At 37.6% G+C, this 21,853-nt stretch overlaps 2 protein-coding genes and 1 long non-coding RNA gene across 8 annotated transcripts in view; 1 reads left to right on the top strand and 2 right to left on the bottom strand.

Annotated features, from left to right (window-relative positions):
- Positions 1 to 1,135, bottom strand: part of ANKRD50 (ankyrin repeat domain containing 50) — a 45,199-nt gene extending 44,064 nt beyond the window's left edge. For 5 of the 6 annotated variants that reach the window (XR_014813072.1, XR_014813073.1, XM_021101614.2 and 2 more), the window contains exon 1: positions 846 to 1,135. The gene's annotated coding sequence lies outside the window, so the exon portion shown is untranslated. Of the gene's footprint in view, positions 1 to 798 lie in introns of all 6 variants that reach the window. The other variant, XM_021101612.2, reaches the window with a different exon arrangement.
- The window catches only part of LOC106504728 (uncharacterized), a 689,957-nt gene that overhangs the window by 217,873 nt on the left and 450,231 nt on the right, over positions 1 to 21,853 (bottom strand). The gene's annotated exons all lie outside the window — the stretch shown is intronic.
- Positions 270 to 7,305, top strand: LOC102159784 (uncharacterized). The gene is made up of 3 exons (XM_021100545.2): positions 270 to 320; positions 649 to 1,515; positions 7,173 to 7,305. Exons 1-2 carry the CDS (start codon positions 270 to 272, stop codon positions 1,474 to 1,476), a joined length of 879 nt encoding a protein of 292 aa, XP_020956204.2. The 3' UTR covers positions 1,477 to 1,515; positions 7,173 to 7,305.

Raw genomic sequence — 21,853 nt, 5'->3', positions numbered from 1 at the left:
GTAGAAGAGCGCCGTTAAAAAAGCTCTATTAACTTGCACAGACCAGCCAATCAAGGGGTCTATTTACTTGACCAGCCACACTTCTTTGTTGATAGTTCGCAAAATTTTGGAGATGATTATCAGGATTGCGGCTGGATGGAAATGGATTAAAAAGAAAAAAAGAGGGGAGGAGGGAGATGAGTTTACATGAATGATAAATCCAAACACCAATACAACGTGAATCTTTCCTTCCTCTGCGCCAAAGAGTAAGGTTTCGGATGGGGTAAGGAATGAAATCTACTGTGACCGGAGAAAAGGCTGCCTGGGAGAATTCCTTCCAGGCAGGAAAGGGATAAGGAGTAGAGGGCTTCGGGGCTGGTGGGTGTTTGCCTACAGTTCCGGCCTCTAGTTTCAGCTGATAGACAAAAGGAACTCCGGGATTCCCAAAGACGGGAACCTCCCTCGGGTTCAGCAGCCCCAGGGAGCCACAGGGGGGCCACCTCGTAGAGGCCAAGGACGGAGGTGTAGCCTCCACACAGAGGTCTTCCTTCCAGAAGGCTGGGAACGCCTCGACACCCCGCCCCGCCTCGAGACTGGGGTGTGTCCTTTCAAGGGGGAGGGGGTGCCCGACGTCCTCGCCAATCCTTGATAAGGGGTCGCCTCCGATAGGTGTCCAACTCCGCGCCCCCACCCCGGGCGCCGCTCCCGCCCCGGCCCGGCCCACAGCGGAGCCACCGGAGAAATAGGGTCTGCGGCCGAAGGCTGGAAAGGGTGGGTGGGTCAGGTCGGAGCCTCAACCCCAGCCCCCGAGATTCCGACCTGAGGGTGGGGCCTCGCTTCCAGCGCCGCCGCCGCCCCTCGGTTACCTCGGTCCCGGCCGCCGCCGCCGCCGCCGCTGCGGACTCTCAGCCTCAGGCACTTGCTTCGCTGAGAAGCCGCCGCCGCCAGCGCTCCCCGGACTCAGCTGCAGCCGCTTCCTCAGCCCGGCCCGGAGCACGCTCCTGGGTCCAGAGCCTCTCTTGGCCCCCGGCAAGTGCCACTTCCAGCTGCCCCAGCAGCCTCGGCCGCGCTCCTCCCAACCCCCACTGGCCAACCGCCGCCGCTGCCGCCGCCGCCGCCAGGGCAATGACTGTCTCAGGCAGCCCCGGACCCGGCCGGCTCCGCCCCGCCTTCGGCCCCGCCCTCCCGGCGCAAGCCCCGCCCCCTCGGACGCTCGGCCTTTCTTCGGCCGCCGGCTCCGCCCTCTCGCCCAGCTCCGCCCTCACGGCGCAGTCCCGCCGTCGCCCGTGCCTGGGCGTGTGCGGGCTCCTGGGACTCGCTGCTTGCCCCGCCGGGAGACCTTTCTGGGGGCGGCCCGGCGGCTCCGCCTGTCTCAGGGATGGAGGCGGAGAAGAGGGCGGGGGCTGCGTTCTCACGTCCCCGAGCTCACGCGAGTCGCTGCCCCCACCCACCCCGTCACCACTCGGCCCTGAGCCTTCCTTTGTCTTCCAGGCCTGAGAGAGTCGTTGCTTTGGGGGCCATACCGCTGCTTAGAGGGTCAGTTGAGCTAGGAGAATTACCCCTTGCCACTCCCTTAAGCCTCTTGTCCACAAAGGCCACTGGATGTCCGTCCTGTTCCTCAGTCTTCTGGGTCCCCTTTCAATCTATTAAATTGCGGTGATGCTTTTACTTTTTCGGCCTGGGATTAAGAAAATCAAGTAAGGACTGGGAAGAAGGCTGTAAAAATAAAAGTTAATAGGGATATGGGAGGATGCTTCCACCTGCGTTATGGGGTCTCCACCGGATAGTGGTTGTAAGCAATCATGTTTGGATTGATGACCGCAGAGGGGGAAAAAAAACCATGGTCGAGGTCAGAATGCAGAACCAGATGAACTGTCCTAGAGAACCTGACCACAGGGCAGTTACTTTTGAACTAGACAAGCCAGTTTTTTGCATTCACGTGGACCTGGATTACTCAAATTCCAAATTTCTGCTGGGAAAGCATTGTCAACTGATGTGGTAGAAAATGTAGTCTTTATTATTTTATTATTTGTGCTAAAACCATGAGCTCTCCTCCTGTTCTCCATTAATTTAAATGTGTTTGTTTCTTAAATGTTAAGCGAGTTTCCCATATGTTTTTAGGAATTTCAAAGTATAGCTGTCACTCTTAACTAGAAAAATGGGCTATGGCCAGACTACCCATGGCATTTGAGGTTTGTTGATCTTAATATTTAACTTTAATGCATTTGCTCTGAATTTTGAAGTTCTTTTCCAAAACACAAGCAAAAAATGGCAGAATATAAATTCTCCAGAATTAGTGATGAAAAATTATTTTTAAAAAGATACAATTTTTATATGTTTGCTTAAGCAATTTTAATTACCACTTGTTTGCCATATATTATTGTCCTTGGAAAAGATGACCCCTTCAGTTTCATGGTTGTAAAATAATGTTTAGAAAAAAATTTTAAATAAGGAATATGTATATCATGGATAGTCTGTTTGCTAATACAATGATTAAAATAATTTCTGCCCATTAGAGAGAGGAGTTACAGAAACTCTTGGTTTAGTGAGCCTAGTTTTTTAAGGTAACTAACCATCATGAAATACTGTTTTAAATAACTTTAGCAATAACTAAGCTATAATTAATCTTCAGATTAATTTAGAATTTTTTTAAAGTTTTTAATCCCATTTCATTTATGGCTTTTTGCATTCCCTAATAGAAAAACTTTTGAAAAGCAGAGATATGCTCTACACACCTCTATAGGTGTGTAGCAAGGTTCCCTGCATGGAAAGCAGGGTTGTTCTTTCTTTCATGCCACAATCACTAATTTAGACACTTTCTATGCATACAGTATTATGTTGGGCATAGTAGCAGATTATAAAGATGGATGGACACAGTTTTTTCAAGTCTGGGAGGCTGTTTACAGGACAAAAGAAACTTGGGACTGCTCTAGCCATTCTTTTCAGGATATCCATTTATCTCACCAATTTTTAATGTAAAACAATGATATTTTTAAGCTCTTTCTAACTTCTAGATTAGATTACTGTCTCACCTAAAGTCTGAAATCCCCACCGTCAAAAAATTATATATATTTTCTACATGTAAAAACATATATATGCCAAATTTTACAAAATGTCTTTTTATCAATTACCTGAATGCTAAGAATGGTATAAGCAGAGTAATTACTCTCGATACATTCTCACATACTTTAATCAATTTCTTAGCATATTTTCTCCACCCAACAAATACTGATGTAAAAATATAAAGAATGCATTTTATTGAATGACTTTTCTTATTTTTAATTTGTTCATAAAATTGCCTGAAATCGTCATGGTTGCATAAATTTGAAATTATTGATACATTCAACTAATGTAGACCATAATTTTTTCTTTTTTTTTTTTTTTTTTTTTTTGCTTTATGGGGCCATACCCATGGCATATGGAGGTTCCCAGGCTAGCGGTCTAATCAGAGCTACAGCTGCTGGCCTACACCACAGCTACTGCAATGCCAGATCTGAGCTACGTCTGTGACCTACACCACAGCTCGCGGCAACACCAGATCTTTAACCCACTGAGCAAGGCCAGGGATCTAACTGGCAACCTCATGGTTCCTAGTCAGATTCATTTCCCCTGCGCCACAACGGGAACTCCTAGACCATAATATTTTTAATTGAAACCTTTATCTATAAATGCCAAGGTACCTAGTTACTTCAAAGCAAACTCTGATAAAGCAAATATATACATATAAACTATATTCTAATCTCTATATTGAAATATACAAATTTTTCAGCTCAGATCTTTTTATGGATATGTCTTTTTTAAAACTCAGAGTAACACATTTCAGCAAATATTTTTACAAGACAAAACTCATAAATTTTATATTTATGTTGGTGGTTTCAATTAATTTAGATGCTTCAAAATTATAGGTCTTCTGATTTTTAATATATTTGGATACAAAATATAATTTTATCCAATTAAAATCAGAGCTCCATCAAATGATTTTCCCAAGTTGCAATATTCCAAAGCCCAATTATAAATTTGATAACTGTCTTTTATAGTATTTGTACTGTTATCATGTAATACATTTAGTTCTTTCTTTGGTAGAGATAAATTTCAATATCTTCCATTGTTTTCAGAAATTACAATACTTTAAAAAGACAAATATTTTGATTTTAGAGTTTCAATAATTTTAAATGAAATGTTATGAAAACTTAGAGGGCTCATTTTAGTCCTCTAGTTTAACTAGTAAACTCCAAGTTTATTTACAAAGTAATTTTTTTTTTAATTAGAGTTGATTTTCAATATTGTATTAGTTTGAGGGGTACAACATCCAATATTTTTATAGATTACACTTCATTTAAAGTTATTACAGAACAATGGCTATATTTCCCTATGCTACACAATATATCCTCTTACTTATCTCTTTTATACACAGTAGTTTGTGACAAAGTAATTATTTAAGTAGTTATCACCTGCAGTCTTTCAGATTATATCACAAATTTAAAGAACTCTGTTCATTGTACAAAAGCTTTCAGCCTACTTGATATATGCTCTGTTACAGTGTGACTCAGCCTCTGTTTCGCATATTTCAGATATATCTTACCTTTAATTTTCTGCATTTACCATTGATTCTCAGACGTGGCAGCCTGGTGAGTTCATGCATGTCAAAGGCAGAAGCAGCAGGCCAGTGCACCTGACTAGCACACCAAGTACCTGGTAGGATCAGCTAACATGAAAGTTTCACTGACTACCAACGAGACATGGAGTTGGCTATACCTAGCCTCTCATATCAAGTTGAATTTTGTTTTGTCAGCTAGTATCCTGCATAGTATCCTTGAAAGGAAGTGGTTAGTTACTTTGCATCTGGATAGAGTCTGGAAAAGAGTCATTGCTGGTAGGCTTTCAGATTTTCCCCCCAAATTTAAAGAATTCTGTTCATTGCTAATGCATCTCACACTCTATTAAACATGGCCATGGCCGAAGCTGTAAATAAATATGGAAGATCTACCAAACCCATTCCAGATTATTTTAATACCACTATTAATAACAGTGCCTTGCTTACACAAACATGCACAAGTTATGTTAGTTATGTTGGTTGGACTTGATATGGTCCTAGACTATAGAAAGTCTTTGATTGACAAAGTAAGTATAATTTTAGGAACATTCAGCTGTGACTGCCCTCTTAAATACACTTTTTAGAAGAATGCTTATTTACACATTACATTTAAAAGTGCCATTGCCAGCTGTATTTGTTCCTGTTCTTGAAGACAAGCCTAAAAATAGGTGTTTTTTTTTTTTTTTCTTACAAACTGTGTAAGGCACAGACCCTTCCTTCAAAGAATTAAACAAACTCCAAAATAAGATTTATTTTGTAGAATTACCAGCCAAGGGGAATAAAGACTCACTAGCTGTGGTTACTGAATAGCTGGTTACAATGCTCCACCATATTGTACAGGCTCTTAGAGCAAAAACTCTCAATAGACTCCAATATTATACCCACAGAACACATGATGGTATGAATCTGAAATTCGTGTTGTTGTCTGCCTCTCAAGTACAACAGGGAGTTTATTTTTAAATTTTATTTATTTATTTATTTATTTTTGTCTTTTGAGGGCCGCACCTGCGGCATATGGAGGTTCCCAGGCTAGGGGTCGAATCAGAGCTGTAGCTGCCAGTCTACACCACAGCTCATGGAGACCCCGATCCTTTAACTCACTTAGAGAGGCCAGGGATTGAACCTGCGTCCTCGTGGGCATTAGATTTGTTTCCGCTGAGCCACAATGAGAACTCCACAGCAAGAAATTTAAAGAAGTAAATTAGGATCCTCCAAAATATGTCCCTCCAATAGATTTTCATAATTACATTTTCCTACCTTTTCTTCTGTAAGCTCATATATAGTTTAAACGTCCATATCAACCACAGAGTCACCACCATCCTTTTATGAAATCTCTCATCCTGATAAAGGTCATTCATGGAGCATTCTCTGAACCTAATTTTAAGTATGTGGGAACAGTTGAAATTGATTTAGCAATGTTATATTCCTGACCCCTATGTTATATGGTTATATATAAAAATAGCAATAATTGGATATAATTATAGTAATTTGAAACTAATGCCAAGTGTCATTCATCAAAATGGACTTCCATAACTTAATCATGTCCTCTGTGCATTCTTTGACCAAATTACAGTGAAATATTAGGCATATTTAATCTCTTGATTTGCTGCACATAATTATAAACGTGATAGGTTCCCAGGTAAATGAGAGATGTCATTTTATGTATTGTCGTTAAGTCTCTCTGCCCTTCTAAAAGCATACCTTGTCTTTTTCCAGGTCTGTTACTTACTAGACCAGCATACTTTGGTATTAGCAACCTCTGGGAGGTAAATTATATTTGGAAGATAAATATTCTATACTAGAAAGCGTGAAAATAAACTGAACGAAATGTCTATGGGAAGAACTCCTCTTAGAATACATTTTTCTAAGGTCACAGAAGCTCCTGGGAATCCCACACTTCCCACCCAACACAAGTTGCCAGTATATTTATTTATATTGATGGTGGAGACAGGGACAGTTGTATAGTATAGCAGCACCTAGAGACCTATGGCAGGGCGGTTAACTTCTCAGAAACTTTGTTTTGTTTCATTTTTTCTCCACTAGGTCAGATGTCAAAAGACCTCCATAAGGTAATTGGTAATTTCCTTACCAGTTTTATCTAGGTGCCTGTATTTCTTATTAGCCCTCTCCAGTTAGCGGAAAATGTGGTTATTCCTTTAGGTCATCCCTTATTATTCAGTTAATTTTGATTAAGCCCCCTCTGTTTTTAAAAATTCTTCAGACAGAAAAGCATAACTAAAACCCTAAGTCTAGAACTGAATTGGTTGAGGCGCACCATTTGCCAGTTCTTCTAACAATGAAACACAGCAAGGGATTATCAGAGATAATTGCCATACTAGGAATGTATTGAAAATGTATGGAAAATACCATCTAAAATTATTTTCTGAAAGGCACATGCATAGATCCCCACACTCCTGAAAAAGGAAGCAATATCTTTATGCCTTTCTTCCAACTATGAATGCTGTTGTCCAAGATAGGTAGGACAGAGAAACCCCCCCAAGGAACCTCACCTAATGAAATTTACACCCTTAATCAGTTAATGGGTAGTACTTGCATTGAGCAAAGGAATGTGGCAGAAATGATGTTATATTCACTCCAGGCGAGATCTGAAGAGGACCAGCAGCTTCTGTGTCATACCTGGGAATGCTCACCTCTTGGAAATCACTATTGAAGAAACCTGGCCGCCCTCCTGAAGAGGCCATGTGGAGAGACCACACAGCAGGGCATGTGAAGAAGCCTTGAGGTCAGATGGAGATGCAGAGAGGCCCAGCCAGTCCAGCATCCTATTTGGGCCTCCTGATGACTCCAGCCCTAGTCACCATTAACTGCAACCTCACAAAGAACCCCAAGTGAGCCCAGTGAAAGCATTGTCCAGCTGGACCCAGTCGAACCACAGAACCATAAGAGATGTTAGAATGATTGCTATTTTCAGCCTCTAAGTTGTGGAGTCATTTGTTATATAGTAATAAAGGATTAAAACCCTACCTGATGGAAATAATAAATCTTCTAGTGTTCTGCAATTATTACGTGTTATTTCTCTGTCCCTCTCTTCATCTAGTCTCTTGGGCAATTAAAGTAGTTCTGAAGAACTGAAACAACATCATTTATACCATCCTAGTTTTCTATGGTACATAACACTATCCATTTGAGAAATGGAGAAATGAGATAAAAGTGAACTTTTTAAAATCATATAGATTGAATGAGAAGGTGTATTTATCTTCACTAGACATTTCTTATTACATTAGAAACCTTTACTCAATAGGAACATTTCTGATTCTAGCCTGTCAGACAGCCATATCATATTTCTAAACATAAATAGCATCTGGTTCTAGCATACTGTCTTATAGTAAATGAGAATCAGAAGCTGCCTTCTCAATTTACCAACATAGCTTTGACTGGGAAGGTGTGTCAGAGAGTAATCCAAATCAGAAGCACATTAACTCAATGACATTGATTTAATTTCTGAATGCCTAGAGTTTGACTACTTTGAAATTTGAAAAGAATAAAACATTTTTGTTTAGGATTAACCTTAAATAATAAAAGCTTTTGTTTCATTCCGGTTTCATTTTTCATAGAGGAAATCTATTATTTGCTCAGAAGACATTATTAAGAAACTTATGCAGCTAAGAGAGAGATCTAAATTTTGAATGATACAGGTGAACAAGCTCATTAATAAATTATTCAAATTTTTCTTTTGAATACTAGAATATTTAACATGGAGGCAAACTAGTTTACTCAAGGATCATATCTTTATGTGAGAATCCCACCAAACTGATTCTTACAATCAAAAAAGGATTATAAAACTGAATATTTTTTTCAATCAAATCAGTGGTCTAAGAGCCCAGAGAAGGTGGGAAAAGAAGTAATCAACTTTATCCTGGGAGAGGTACACTTTGAGAAGGAGAAGTTTTTTTCTTTTTAGGGCCACATCTGTGGAATCTGGAAGTTCCCAGGATAGGGGTCAAACTGAAGCTGCAGCTGCCAGCCTATAACACAGCCACAGCAATGCAGGATCTGGGATGCGTCTACAACCTAACCTGCAGGTTGCAGCAACGCCAGATCCTTAACCCACTGATCGAGGTCAGGGATCGAACCTGAATCCTCATAGACACTGTCAGGTTCTTAATCTGCTGAGCCACAATGGAAACTCCAGTAATCATTTTTTTTTTTAAGAAAAAAAAAATGACGGAAGACTAGAAATCTAGAATAAAGTATTAAGATTCTTTTTAAATCCCAGGGAGAAACTGACATGAGAAAGTCAATTTCTTTCATTTTATTGGCCTCAGGTTATTTCCCTTCAACTTAATATTCACCAAGTAGTTCTATTTTGTTTACTTTAACATTCTGGAACTTAGAGAGGAAATTTTACTTCTCCTTGTCTTAAAATTATAATATTTCTGTTACACTGATAGTAAATCAATAAAGACATTAACAATGAAAATCTAACATAAAAACAGCAGGTGAGTTGCTAACTGAAAGATTTTTAAAATTTTCATTTTAATGAAAATGAATGTGAAAAGCTAAGCGAAGCATTTTCATGTCAGAGGACTACTGAATAAATCATGGATTAAGAAAAAACACCATTTATCTATAAGTCATCAGTGACAACTGAATTGAGATACCTTCTGTTTAAGTTAGATTATATATAAATTCATATTATATGCATTTATTCAGACCAAGAATAAACAGAGCCAAAAAGATATAGAATAAATGATCTAGATATATAATTATCTTTGAGTCAAGACACAGTGAATGTAAAATGATCAATTTCTTTTTTTTCCCCTTTTTTGGCTGGGCCTGGAGCATGTGGAAGTTCCCAGGTCCAGGATCTAACTCATGCCATAGCAGGGACCCAAGCCATTGCAGTGATAATGCCAGATCCTTAACCCACTGTGCCACAAGGGAACTCTCATAAAATGATCAATTTCTCAGAGGGAGAATCCTCCCATAAGAGAATTTTTCAAAGTTCAAATTGGAGAGTCCATATGTTTGCATAAAGGTCAAGAAATTCCAGTGACAATGTTGAAAGAATTTGGGATGAAGAAAAATAATAAGTTTAATAGGCAACTAAAGAATACAATTCCTTGTCAATGTGCAGTAATATATCCTGGTTCCCAATCTGCTGAACCAAGGTAACCCTTTTACTTCTCAATCTAGAGAATAAGATTTCCTAAATTGGGGCTCTATTTCCTACACTGGCAGAGATCAATTTTACCCTCAAAAGATTTCTTCCTTCTCTATGCCAATGAGGAAAAAAAATCAAGAAAAAAGAAAAATCAGGCAATGATAGGATAAGGCAAATATTGCTTGCAAAAGAGGCTGCCTAACCCTGAGAAACTGAGTATGGATTTAGGCCTGTGAGGCCTTGTGTTGATAGAATAAGCCTGGAAACTTTCACTTCTTCAAAGGAAACAAAATCTATATATAATTTTTATTTAATAAAAACTAATTTTAAAATATTTTAATTACAAAGTGTTATAAATAATACATTTTTCTGAAACTCAGTATTATGTCCTTTTGACTCAGAGAGTAGGAGGGAAATGTCAAATGTTATTAAAATCCTCTTTGGGGGGCCTATTTATCAAAAATTTTCTGTGGTAAAAATCAGTTCTTTGTAGAGTGTTAGATTTTTAGTATATCACTTATCTGTTGCTGTATCACATACCATAATCTAAATAGTGGCTTAAAACACCAACTTATTATTTCTCACACTTCTCTGGATTGACTGGATAGGTCTTCTGCTGGCCTCCCCTGGGCTCCCTCATTTAGGAGCATTCAGCTGGCTTCCCTTCACTATCATGTTTGGGGCACTAGCTAGGCTGGCTGCAAAGAATGAGTTGGCCTTCTCAAGCTTGCTGCTTCTTTACACAGCAAGGTGGCCTTGGAATTCTGTGAGAGCCAAGGTAGAATCTGGAAAGCTTCTAAGGCCTTGATATGGAACTCACACAGAATCAATTCTGTTGTGTTTTATAGGTCAAAGAAATTCACAAGGACAGATTCAAGGAGTGAGGAAAGATTTCACCTTTGAAAGGATGAAGTGAAAAATATTATGGTCAGGTTTTTTAAGTACCACAAATGGAAATCTTTGAGAATTTGACAAAGCATAAACTCCCAACCAGGAGACAAAAAAAAAAAAAATGCACAAATACACAAGTCTGTTTTCATTTTAAAAGGATAATGCCTTTCTATGTCACAGGATTGCAGATTAAGAAACTATGAAACTGATTAAAATAGCTTCTCCTAAATTCAGTATATCACTAAACAGGAATAAACAGGAATAAAATCAAAAGATAAAAACATATGTCCATCTACACTAGCATTTTTCTCAGTGTTGGGTTTTACATTTATAAAATAATTACTCAACAGAACGGGATTTTGAGGAGCTGAGGCTCAGAAAACCTGAACATCATAGTTGAAAAGAGACTGATAATTTGTTTGACTTTAAATGGAATATTATTTATATTAAATAATACATTAAAAAGTCGATATTCATGGAGTTCCCATTGTGGCTCAGTAGTTAACGAACCTGACTAGTATCCATGAAAATGCAGGTTTGATCCCTGGCCTTGCTCAGTGGGTTAAGGATCTGGCTTTGCTATAAGCTGTGGTGTAGGTCACAGATGCAGCTTGGACCCCATGTTGCTGTGGTTGTGGTGTAGGCCAGCAGCTACAGCTCTGATTCGACCCCCAGCCTGGGAACCTCCATATGCCATGGGTGTGGCCCTAAAAAGACAAAAAAGACCAAAAAAGTCAATATTCTCTTTTCTAGTTCTATAAAATATGCTGTGATTTAATCAACTTGCCATTCTATCTCTAATTAAATCTCTTAATCTAGGAAGGTTAAAAACAATTTATTTTTATCTTCTTTAGTCATCAATGGTGGAAGTAAGTTCCTTTAAGCAGAAAAGTGAAGTCAAATATTTGTTTAGTATTAGTCTTTGCTTAGTTTTAGGTAATTTTTAAAACATTAATAATTTTGTTTGAAATTATTGTTAAAATAATTCATCAACATGAACATTTTTTCAAAAATAATTTCACAGTTAATAACTGACATCAACAATATCTTTTCAAGATGTATTTCTTATCTAATATAACCTTTGTAATGTTAGCAGGTATTATAATACATGATAGTTTAATTTGGCTAACTTCCAATTAAAATGAATAGGGAATATTTTTTTTTTACTTGTATTTGTTTATATACATTCATTATTCGCTTCCAGAATAACTTAGAAATGTTACCTAAGTAAGTACTTGACATTTCAGTCTATAATCTGTAATTGATAAGATAAAAGCAGGACTTTCAGAGAGGTACACAGGTTACATAGAGAAAATTCTCACATAGTTCCTGAAATTCAAGCGGTACAAGGTACTGTTATTTATTAACAAGACCTAGAGGCTAGAGAGAAGAAAATACTTTAATCAAGACACATTATAAGACCAAGGCAGAAATTAATATTGAAAAGTTCATGTGGGGGAGGTACTGTTGGAACCAAAGTCCCCCAGATTATGCAGTAACTAGAAATGAAAATCACAGCTGAAGCCTCACAATAAATGTAAACCCAACCATAAGTGATAATTTTCTGGTGGAATTTTTTTTTTTTTTTTTTTGGATGCAGAGAGATTGAAGTAGAGAAGGCTTTAAAGCACCATTGTTACCTTTGGAGATGGACAGGGCCATGTGCAAGGATTGCAGAGTTGACTTCAAGGAGCTGAGAATGGCCAACTCCTGGCCAACTGCCAACATAGATATGGAGATCTTAGTCCTACAAGTGCAAGGAACTAAATTCCATCAATAGCAGGAATAAGCCTGGAAAAGGACCTTGAGTTCCAGATGAAAACACAGCCAGTCGACATTTTCACTTTAGCCTTGAGCACCTGGAACCCACTTGAGCTGCCTGGACTTGAGATGTACAGAAACTGTGAGATAATAAGTAGAGCTATTTTAAGCTCCTAAGCTTATGATCACTTATTCTAAAGCAGTGGAAAACTAATACAGACTTTGGTACCAAGGATGCCAGCATAACAAATACCCAAAAATGTGGGAGGAATTTCGAAATCAGGCAGTGAACTGAGGCTGTTAGAATTTCAAGGAGCATGAGAGAAAACTCCTAGATTGCTTGAAAAGACTGTTGGTAGATACATGGATGCTAAAATGCTGCTGGCAAGGGCTCAGAAAGAAGTAAGGGACATGTTACTGGAAATTGGAGTAATGGAAATCCTTGGTATATAGCAGAGGGAATTTTAGGAAAATTGTTTCTTGAAGCTACATAGAAAGCAGAACTTGTAGATAATAAACTTTGATATTCAATTGAGATTGTTTAAAAAAAGGAACCAGGATATGTTGATTTAGGAAATTTTTAGCCTATAGAGATGGCCAAAGATGCTAAAATTAAGAGATTACCCCTGATGGTATGGTAGAGTAAAAACTGTGGGTGTGGCTATATAACCTTTTGTTGCAACCCTGGGAAGATCAAAAGGTCAGAGATTATGTGCTTATTATATCTCAGTAAAACCAGAAAACCTCTAAGAAGCTTATTAGCAGTGTCCTTCAGCCATCTCAGCTAAAGCCAAAAGTAGAAAAGAAATTATCTCAGAAAAAAATCTGTGGATGAACCTTTTGTCTAATAGAGTGAACCCCCTGGAATCCACATAAAGCCACAGGGTACTTGGGAATATTTTATCAATAGGAGCACTGCGAGCTGAAACCAAAAGAGACAGAAAGAATATGAAATAAAAGGAGACTCTCAGCATCCCCAAATTCTCCTGGCAGGAAGCAGGAGCTGATAAGGCTACTCAGCTGCAAGTAGGATCTATCATTCATAAAAAAGGAAGGATGACTCAGAGCCAAATCCCAGAAGGCAGAGAGGAAAGCCACAGAGAATATTCTGGGGCCTTGAAACCTAACAGAGTCTTCCAAGTAAGATTTAAAACTGATTCCATTCCCCTCATTTGGGGGCCAGAATGTTTATAACTGTATTAGTTTTCTATAGCCAGGTAACAAATTACTACAAATGTGGTAACTTAAAACATCACAAATTTATTGTCTTCAGCTAAGGTCAGGAGTTTGCTGTGGCTCAACATGTTTTGCTTTAGATTCTCACAAAGACAGAATCAAGATGTCAGCCAGGTTGGACTCTTATGCTGAGGCTCTGAGGAAGAATTTGCTTTCAAGTTCCTTCAGATTCTTGGCTGCATTGAGTCCCTTACAGCCCCTCATTTCCTTGCTAGCTGTCAGCGGAGGCCCAGTCTTGACCTTTTTAAGACCACCTATATTTCTTTGTATATGATCCCCTACTCCTTCACAGCCAGCAAAGACACATCAAATCCTTCTTGTAGGATTTGAATGTGCTTTGAATTGCTCTGCCTTCCTCTCCTTGATTTCAAATTTTGTCTTTATACTTGAGTGATACCTGAGTGTATGAGCCACCCCCCCGCCTTTTTGGCTGCACCTGTGGCATGCGAAATTTCCTAGGCCAGGGATCAAACCCTAACCGCAGCAGTGACCCCAGCCCTAAGCTGCTGCAGTGACAAGGCTGGATCCTTAACCTTCTGTGCCACCAGAAACTATGAACCCATTTTAACTGTAAGCAGTCAGAAACACTCAATACCTAATCGTACATATATAAACTCTGTCCTCTCCATTGAAGTCAGGAGCAGGAGCCAATGTCTCTGCTGGAACCACTCTTGGATTCTGTGTGCCTGTTCCTGCAGACACACCCTTTCTCCTTTACTGAATGTTATCTGAAGAGTACTGATGAAATAAAATGATTTGTGGAAATTGTACTCTATTTTATTGGCCACTTGCATAAAATTCTTGTACACTCTGAGAGAACAAGTCTTACCAGAAGAGTAAACTAGAAGCCCAGATATCAAGTTTCTAATTCTAATCTTGGGCAAATCAAATAAGTTATTAAATAAATTTTTTATCATAGTATTTTTTTCATAATAAAAGCCTTAGAAAAAATATTACTGAAGAAAGAAATATTACTAAAATATTACTACAGAAAGGCAAAGCAATATATTGAAAGTAGACAGTGACTCTCTGGTTCTTTTTATGAGAGTACTATTAGCCTTTGAGCATGAATTAATAGAAATGTAAATTAACTCCATATAAATGAAAAAGAAAAAAGATAATGACAAATATGGTTAGATCTCTTCATGCTATAAGAGTCAGCAGTAGGGCCTGAAGGATCTTGCTCACTTTTATTATTTATATATTTTTACTTTTTATTTTTTTTTTTTATGGCCACACCTGTAGCATATGGAAGTTCCCAGGTTAGGGATTGAATCCAAGCCACAGCTGACGCCTATACCTTAGTTATGGCAATGCTGGATCACTAGGGATAGGACTCACGACTCTGCAGTGACCTGATCAGCTGCTGTTGGATTCTTAACCCACTGCACCACAGCAGGAACTCTTACTTTCATGTTTTTAATAAATATTAAAAAAAAGAGTCAACTGCCAAATAGTACAAGATAAGGAAGAGCAATCATATGTATGCACTTGCTAATGAAATTTCCCCACAGCAATTCCTTTATCATTTATGTGGGCTGGGGGCAAGAGACATTAATTTGTTACAATGTACAGACATTTAATAATGTGTGTAAATGTATGTATGTTTACGCATGTGCATGCACATGCATACATGTGATTGCTCTTTCATATCTTGTACTCTTTGGCATTTGACTCTTTTTTTAATATTTATTAAAAATGTGAAAATAAGAGTTCCTGCTGTGGTGCAGCAGTGGGTTAAGAATCTGACTGTAGCTGATCAGATTACTGCAGAGGTGTGGGTTCAATTCCCAGTGACCCAGAATTGCCATAGCTAACGTGTAGGCTGCAGCTATGTATATATATGTATACATATATATGTACATAAATATAAAATCTCTTAAACTTTAAGGTGAAAAATATGAATTCATAAAACCTGAAACCAATTAGACATCCAACAACATTCCTTTAATTGTCTACTCACAATTCTGTTACATTTTGTGGGAGAGTACAATACTCATTTAAAACAGTGCTTGACTTGAAGTAGTTTAGTTGATAATAGTAAAAAGAAAACATGTGCTAATAAAATAAGAGAATATCTTTAAATATGAAATGGACTAAAATAACTTTCACATTTAAGGCTCTATTCTATGATTTACAAGAAATCAAACAAAATGATTTTCACATTTAAGGCTCTATTCTATGATTTACAATGAAATCAAACAAAATGCCTTACCACCCTTTGCAGCCAATTTAACTTTATAAATTTAATATCATCATAGCTGTTTATTAACAATAAATGATTGATTATATTAATCTTCTGAAAGTTTCAAGTTCAATTAGGAGTATTTTTACTTTAATAAACTCTTTTGTCTTTCATAGTATTTAATATCATAGTATTTCTATGTTTCTACTCTGCTTTTACAGAAATACTATTTCTTATATAAGTCATTTTGAATTAAATATATACATTACTAACAGTTGACATCTAATGGGAAAAAAAAAAACTTGTGTTTGTACTAGATATTTCAGTGACACTCATAGCTTGTAATGAAAAGAAAGCATGGAATGGCCACATTTTCCATCATGAGACACTCCCCTCCCCATATGAGCTTTGTTGATGCGACCAAGAGTGAGCAGCTAACACAAGTCAGGAAACTTATAGATGGACCAGGAAATGAATAAGCCTGAAAAGCTCTGTAAAACCTGGGATAATTGGGCCAATAACACTACATATTCTGGAGCAGATATTAAGACCTACAGAGAAAATCAATCATGCAGTTACCAGTAGAAGCTCAAAATGAAAGGATGCAGGGAAACCTGGAAATTCAAATAAGGAACATAATGCATCATGTTAAAGCAGACGTGTAAGAATACAGAAATCATCAGTAAGTGCAAACTATAAAGTAAAGAGAACTATAAAACCAGTGTTTAGTAGAAACAAAAATGACTCAGAAAGGAGGAATGGGAAAGAAGGTAGTGGGCTCATATTCATTGCCTGTTTTTAAAGGGAAAAACCCTAGGTTCTTGTTGAAGTCCCTGTTGCTATCCTGAATCTAGTTCCAAACTGCATGTCTTCTGATTCTATTCTGGATCTTTCTCTTATATTTCATTGTAAGCCTCATCTCTCTTACTGAGCTTTATGTTAGACCTCCATTACAGGAGCATGTTTAAATAACTTTCTTTCCAACCAAAAGAGTCTGACTAAACATTCAACAATGAGTGTGTACTATGTTCTAGGTGCTTGAGATGTAAAGATACCTCTGCACCTACAAAGTTCAGTCAGCTGAAGTAGCATGAATGTAAAGAGGTGACAAAATATTTCAGAAAGATGAAATCATTATTTTTACAATGAAGATCATACATTACTGATTTTCATCATCCTGCAAATCTATAAATCCAGATCTAAATTATTTCTTAACTTTCAGTATTTTGTTTGCAAAAGGCTGCTAAACAACATCATTTGAATGCCTCATGGCATTCATCCTTGGCCTTTCATTATTTTCTCCCAAAACAAAAACCTTTCTCTGTTCCCAATGTTAGTTAATGTCACCATGACACATCCAGTAATTTTGGTTTGATAACCTAGTGTCATCATTTATTTTCAATTCTGCCAGCTCCAACGATCAGACAAGTCCCATGGACTGGTCTTCCGCTTGACTTTTTTTCAATAACAGGTACCTTTTTTTTCTTTTTCTTTTTTAAATTTTATTGGAGTATAGTTGACTTACAATGTTGTATTAGTTTCAGGTGCGCAGTAAAGTGAATCAGTTATATATCTGCATATATCCATTCTCTTTCCCCATATAGGTTATTACAGACTATTGAATTGATTTCCCAGTGCTATAAGTAGGTTCTTGTTAATTATCTATTTTATACAGTAGTGTGTATATGTTATTCCCATATTCTGTTTTTTTTTTTTAATTTGTTTTGTTTTTTAAATCTCTGAGAGCCAATTAAATGCCTCCCTCCCTAACTAAACAAGCTTCAAAATTAATCTCAGTAAGAAAAGCTCTGGTAGGTCATTCATTGCCTTTCTCAGAAAGTCTCAGTAGATTCCCATTGTGACTAAGTGAGGTCTAATTGCCAAACTTCTTTTGAGGTCAAATTGTAGTTTTCCAAATTTACTGCTCATCACTACTTTAAATATAATTCCCTCATCTGTCAAACTGGGTAACCACAAGATGTTTTTACATGGTCTGGCCTCCCTGTGCATTCTCTTCTCTCTACATAGAATGCCCTCCCAGAATTTCCTATTAAAATCCTTTTACTAGTTTTAGATATAAATTCCATTTTTTCAAGTATGCTTACTGAAACTTGCCATTAAAAATAATCACTTTCTTACCTGAATTCTCAAAGTAATTATTTTGAACATCTCTTATGATACAAATTGATTTTTTTGTGTGTAACTTATTGTCACTCTCTCACTCAGTTGTAAGCTTCTGAACGGCGAGGGCCATGCCTATTTGTTATTGCACCATCCACCCCCATCCATTATCCTGCCTTGGCATTGTTATTCCTCTGCAAGAATGTTGAATAAATAAATGTACTATGACTAATACAGAGAGACACAGAGCTACTTTTATAAAAAGCAACCTCATTTAATATACCCACAACATGATATTTTCATTTTAATTCAAATGAACATATCTTCCCATCCCACACAAATCTGTTCCTCCTCCTGGATTCCCTCTTACTGTTTGGCTACATAATCCACTTGGTTGCCCAAGTCAAAAGTGTAGGAATCACCCTATCCATCTTCCTTTACTTTGTTCTTTATATCAAACTCTATTTATTCCTCCTACTTATCTTTAATATCTACCCTTCTCCTTATCATTACTAATTAGTTCAGATTCCTTCTCTCTGTTTTGATCGTCCTACTCCCCATCTCAACCTTCAGCAGTCTATCTTCTGCACCACAGAAAAATTAATCTCTTGAATACAAAAAAATCTAATTATCATGTTCCTCTGATAAATTATTTTCTCTCCCATTGGCTGCCTTTAAACTATGTGAGAGCTGAGCTCCTTTGTCTAACCTTCCATGATATGGCACCTAACTAGCATTCCTACTTATTTCTTAGCTTTTTTCCCCCATGCATGCTTTGTACACACTAAATTACCTAAGCTCTTTAAACTTTCAGACCTTTGGAAACATTCCATGTAGAATATTTCCTTCTTACATCTTCAATTCACCAGGAAAACTCCTACAAAAGCTTCAACTTTAAGTTTCTTTGTGAAACCTTTCCTGAACTCCTTCAGCTATTAGTCTTAGCTATTCCTTCCTCCATGTTCACATTACATGTGTTATGCCTATTCCATGAAAGCAGTCATGTTGTGTCTGTCTACTTTGCCATCAGACTCCTGGGGGACACTGACTTATTTTTTTAAATATGTACCTTTAGAATCTGATGGAATATATTTTATGCAGCCATTCAATAGGCAATGATAAATTCGTGTGAAAAAAATTGATGGATAAATTAATATAAACTATAGGAATGGGAACCACATATTTCTTAAATTTTAATTTATATATTACAACATCAGTAATTATCAAATCATCTGTTGGGGTGTAAAGGGAGCATTAAGCATTATCTGTATTCATTGCAAAGGAATAAAAATTATAACAGGAATCAACAGTATAACCAGAATTTGTATTTCCTTTTTAGTAATAAAAAGTAAAATGAGTAACCAACACTGTACTGTGCCTAAATTTATAGTTTCATGAAGTTAAAAAAAACACACATATACAACATTCTGTATTTTCTAAATATGACACCCTGAAATACCTATATGTTCATTTTTAATGACAAGAGTAATTGAGTTGTCTTTATTCAAAAATGATTATCAACATTTCTGTCATACCAATGCCCTTAAAATCAATATATGTTAAAGAGGAAGGATAAAGGAATGTTTATCCCTAGGATGATACACAAATTTTTAAGCCCTTAGCAAAAACTGTATTATAGAAATAAGAAGTATTATACTTAAATAAAAAGTGAGTGTATTTTTTATAGTTGAATTTGGCAACCTCTTACCTATGACTTCCAGTTTATAGAACAGAATCACTCAAGTATTTTAGAGAATTAATAAACTCCATAAATTTTACTATCATCAAGTTATAATCTTTATTTCCTCCATTATAGCCAAATTCACATTCATCTCACATTCTACTTTAGAGCTGTAAGTCAGAATTTTAAATGTAATTAATACAATTAACTCCTAAGGATATGTCAATGTATTAATTATCCAGCATTAAAGATAAGGTCTTTGACATCCAAGTACACATCCTAGTATCAACAGTGTATGCCAAGGTCACTAGAATAAAAAAAATGAACAATAAGATTTTTTAATGAAAGAAAGTTCCTCAGTTTTAAAGTCTGAAAAGACATGTTCCCATATAGTATACTGTAAAATCTTCACTTTATCTTAAAAGGACCATGAAAGACCATGATACTAAGATACTAAAGATTCAGATATTTATTTCATAGTTTTATAAATCAAGCATCATCATCTATTGATATAAAAATCAAACTTGAGCTTTTACTGCAAAAAATTGTGTTGGATCCTAAAAGTACATTGTTTTAGTTAGTTATCACAATTATCTGAAGTAGGTACAATTATCACTATGTTACCAGTGAGGAAACTGAGGCATAGATGAAGAAACTTTCCCATGGTCAAGCAAATAGTGGATATGAAACCAAATAATCTGAATCCAGTCTGTGTACTTTATTGCTCAGTTATACTAGCCTACATATAACTTTATTTTAGATCAACATTGGAAAGTATTCAAGAGGAGAAGTACATAGCAACCTGGTTGTGATTATACAGAAGAGATTAAACATTAGATGCGGAAGTGAGATTAAACAGAATGTAAGGGTTGATTATACCCTTGTAATTTCACGAGGCCATCTTTGCCTTCATTGTCATCATATTCTCTCAAGTGGACAACTGCTTTAACTGCTTGCTTATCGGAAATCTCTGATTTCACTCTGTTCTACCTCTACTCTATTCTCCACACTGCAGTTAGAACAATCTTTCTAAATCTGTGTGACTTTACAATTTAAGGATATGAAATGGACAGTAATACTTACAATGTCTTCCTGGAGCTTATACTCCTCTGACACAGCTCCCATTGAAGCTGACAGCCCTAATGGCCTGAACCTAGCCAGAACACAGATTGGATTTGAATCCGCATGCCCAGCCAAAACCCAGATTGGCCCTCAAACCCAACCTAAAGCCAGACTGATCTTAAACCCATGGTTTTAAGTTTGAGCTACTCACCCTGTGTCTGGACTCACCAAGGCTCAACTTCTTTATGCCTCCATGCAGAAGGAACTTAGCGAGAGACAAAGTGATAGGCAAGAAACAGATTTACTAGGATAGGATGCTAGTAAGAGATGCAAGCAGGCAGGCAAGGAAGCTCTGCCCAAAGATGCAGTGGGCCACAGTTTTATCATCCAAGGAGAGTAGTGGTTGGAAAGTCCCCCCTCTTCCTTTCTGGGAGGAATAGATCCTCTTTAGTATCCAGTAAGATGTGTATTCAAAGCAGCTGAAGGGTGGTCTTCAAACTCTTGGCCTTGGTCTGAATCTGAATGCAGGCCTCATCCCATCCCCCACCCAATGACCTGAGGCAATTCTCACACCTCCACTAATTAAGCAAATCTGCCTTGTTCTGATGGCTAACTTGAACTTACAGTGGTCTCCCAGCGGCCCCCAGTTTTCCCTCCATAAAGACAAGTATGATCCCCTACTGGGACTCCTACAAACACCTGGGCCTACTCTATCCCTATCACCCTGACTCCCTGCCTTATAGAAGCTGGTCCAACCTTTCTCTAAGTCCTTTCTGTCAGCCTGTCTGCTAAGTCTGTTTTGGAGACCCAGCTGCTCTGTCTCCTGGTGTCTGGCCAGCTCTCACTTTATCATGCTCTCCTCCTCTTCTTAATCTTCCACACCACCACACTCACCCCCATTGCACTGCTAAACATGAGAGTCCTGAAACACACACTCAGTATGAGAATATGAGGCCTCCCTTTGGCCTGAAGTCAATTCATTCTCCTGTTGAGCTTTCACCAAGCAGCTCCCCGTTTTCCATTATATTATGCTTGCACAGATTAATAAAATTAGTTTTCTTTTTCCATTTGGCTAATGAATTTTTTGAGTACACTCCATGGGTTCACACTTGAAGGGGAGACCGAATGAGAGGCACACCAAATTCTCAGAGATTTCAGGATATATCCCAGGTGTAGAAATTCTGGATTAGGCAGTTGGCATAGTTTTAGGCCTCACTT

Source organism: Sus scrofa, chromosome 8 (assembly GCF_054392235.1).
Source record: "Sus scrofa isolate SSC_HxYL_T2T_F1_AM1 chromosome 8, Sscrofa_HxYL_maternal_Yorkshire_Landrace_v2.0, whole genome shotgun sequence".
Lineage (NCBI taxonomy): Eukaryota > Metazoa > Chordata > Mammalia > Artiodactyla > Suidae > Sus > Sus scrofa.
Note: the sequence above shows the minus strand (reverse complement) of the source record. Positions and strands in the feature narration are given on the sequence as shown.

Coding starts and splice junctions, on each gene's coding strand:
- LOC102159784 (XM_021100545.2), top strand. CDS start 270: ATGAAATCTACTGTGACCGGAGAAAAGGCTGCCTGGGAGAATTCCTTC. Junction 321..648: donor CCTGGGAGAATTCCTTCCAG/GCAGGAAAGGGA, acceptor CGCCTCCGATAG/GTGTCCAACTCCGCGCCCCC.